The 2,327-nt window shown below is 51.2% G+C and overlaps 1 protein-coding gene across 1 annotated transcript; it reads right to left on the bottom strand.

Moving 5' to 3' along the window:
* Positions 1-483: 483 nt before the first annotated feature.
* Positions 484-1,867, bottom strand: LOC142785045 (uncharacterized). The gene is made up of 2 exons (XM_075883470.1): positions 1,446-1,867; positions 484-839 (listed from the first exon to the last, which is right to left on the bottom strand). The coding sequence occupies exons 1-2, from the start codon at positions 1,796-1,798 to the stop codon at positions 494-496; spliced, it is 699 nt and encodes a 232-aa protein (XP_075739585.1). The 5' UTR covers positions 1,799-1,867; the 3' UTR covers positions 484-493.
* Between the last annotated feature and the right edge of the window lie 460 nt (positions 1,868-2,327).

The raw sequence follows: 2,327 nt of genomic DNA, 5'->3' as shown, positions 1-2,327 counted from the left end.
TTGTCTCACTCTACACCTTTATCCCTATCCTTTTATTCCCTCCTCACCCCCATTCCTCGTGAGCTACTGTTGAGGTGTCGCACCCTGATGCAGACAATTACGGGGCTCACTTTTCTCTTCTTTTCCATCTCTTAGAACCACTTCAGAGGCTCAGAGCGTCCGAATAAAACCCAGCTCCTCTTCGCGCCTCAGTGCGAATATGTAACGCCTCTGTTTATGCTGTACATAAATGTTGCCTCAACTCACCGTGGGCTTGTTCGCTCCGTCTATCATGTCTGTGCAGAAGCAGCCGCGAGCTGAGGCACGCGATTCCCAATAGTTGTGGAAGCGGCGCGTTACCTAACACCATTCATCTATGCATCTGCGGAGGTGATTGCTACCAAGAAACCAATCCTCACTCAGACCACAGCTCCCCTCTCCCCTCTTCGCGCTTGTCTGCGTCATGCCTTTTCTCGTGGATAGCCCACAGTAGCGCTGTTTGTTTTTTGTATTTTTATATTTTGGTCAGTGAGCCCGATGCAATGAAAAAGTGCATTGCCTTGAATTTGGGGTCTCCGGGCAGTGGCTCGTCGGTCTGCAGCACACGCGGGTGCACCGACGTGGGGCTGGCGGTCGCGTTGGCCAGCGCTCCCAGGTAGCCCCGGTTCATGAGTGTCATCATGAGAGCGCTGGCGGACGCGAGGCACACGATGGTGAGACCCAGGACCCAGTAAGAAGCCGCGTTGCGCTCCATCTTCGAGGAACGAGGAGCGGCGGCAGAGCGGGACCTCCTTCCGCGCGTGGAACTCCTGCTTCGGCTTGAACTCCGGGAACCACTCCTGCGCGCGTAGGGCCAGACGCTGCCCGTTTCCGTGTGGAAAGCAACGAAAAAAATAGCAACTATAAGGAAAACTCAAGTGAAACACTAAAAAAAACATTGTTTTAGTTTAGTCCCCACAGCTACATCATCTGCAGAGAAAATTATTTAGGCCCTTCTGTAACAGTGAAAAAAAGGAACAGCACAACAAGAAAATGACATGGGCATGCATGCATATATATATATATATATATATATATATATATATATATATATATATATATATATATATATATATATATATATATATATATATATATATATATATATATATATATATATATATATATATATATATAGTTTTGTATTTGAACACCACCCCCCTACCACCCGCCATTTATAGAGACCAAGAGACAGCATGCATACTTTACAAAGAAACATGCAAATTAAGCAATGACCTCCTTCTCACATTGGCCTATACATTGAGTCTCCGACTGTCAGGGTAAATATTAAAAAAAGACGGCCACTATTAGCATATTGAAATAAAATCATGCGTGGCCACAACCCTACTCTATGACTCCTCCCTCGCCCCCTGCTCACGCCAGAGGTGGGATATGCTACGGGGCATCCAATACAGGCATATTCGTACCTTGTTGGCAGATCACTGCGCAACTCGATGCCCGGGACCAGCGGTGCCGACTCGTCTCCCTGTGGCGGGGACTCGGTTTCGATCTCCATGCAGATGGACCCCGGCTGCGCGACTTCCCGAGCCGAGGGCGACGCGACCAACTGCGTGGTGGCAGCAGTAGTACGGGAAGGCGACGCGAAGCCGGGGTCATCACTGCGGGACGGTGGACGTGGAGGCCAGAGGGCGCCGTCACCCGCTATCCGGAGCAGACCTCCCTGGGCCGAGCCGGAGCCCGAGACTCGCGTTTCCGAAGGACGTAGCGGCGACGCCGGCGCCTCGCTGCGAGAGCCCGGGGAGTACACCGGCTGCATCATGGTCAGGCCGCCGATCGACGTTTGCTTGCGCGAGGCGTTGGCTCGCTCACTCGCTCACCCGCAGCTCGAACCGTGGTGCTTACCCACTAGGCGATAGTTGCAAGAAAACCGGTGGTTTAAAGGACGAACTAAATTTACGGAAGTGCAGGATGTTTTGAGAGAGAGAGAGAGAGAGAGAGAGAGAGAGAGAGAAAGAGAGAGAGAGAAATAACATTTATTTATACATCCGGCGTGTAGCAGTCCCCGGCCTCGCAGGGTGCGGATGTTCCCTATCTTAAGATTACGGTTATTAGAGTCCGATAATCTCAGAGCCTAGACCTCGAGGATGTTGTGCTCCGACTAGGCGACAGTTACTCGGGTGTCTCCGCGCCCGTTAGACGGATCGTCGGCTCCTTTTCTCCGTTGCTCCGCCAAAGGATTTTTTGAGAGAATTGCCGTTATGACCGAGGTTTGGCGGCTGTTGTAGATAGGCGATTATCGCCATCATGAACCGGCACGTGTTCTCTTCATCCTCCTGATCACCCTATGC

The sequence above is a fragment of the Rhipicephalus microplus genome, chromosome 2, assembly GCF_043290135.1.
Source record: "Rhipicephalus microplus isolate Deutch F79 chromosome 2, USDA_Rmic, whole genome shotgun sequence".
Lineage (NCBI taxonomy): Eukaryota > Metazoa > Arthropoda > Arachnida > Ixodida > Ixodidae > Rhipicephalus > Rhipicephalus microplus.
Note: the sequence above shows the minus strand (reverse complement) of the source record. Positions and strands in the feature narration are given on the sequence as shown.

Coding starts and splice junctions, on each gene's coding strand:
- LOC142785045 (XM_075883470.1), bottom strand. CDS start 1,798: ATGATGCAGCCGGTGTACTCCCCGGGCTCTCGCAGCGAGGCGCCGGCG. Junction 840..1,445: donor CGCAGTGATCTGCCAACAAG/GTACGAATATGC, acceptor GGAAACGGGCAG/CGTCTGGCCCTACGCGCGCA.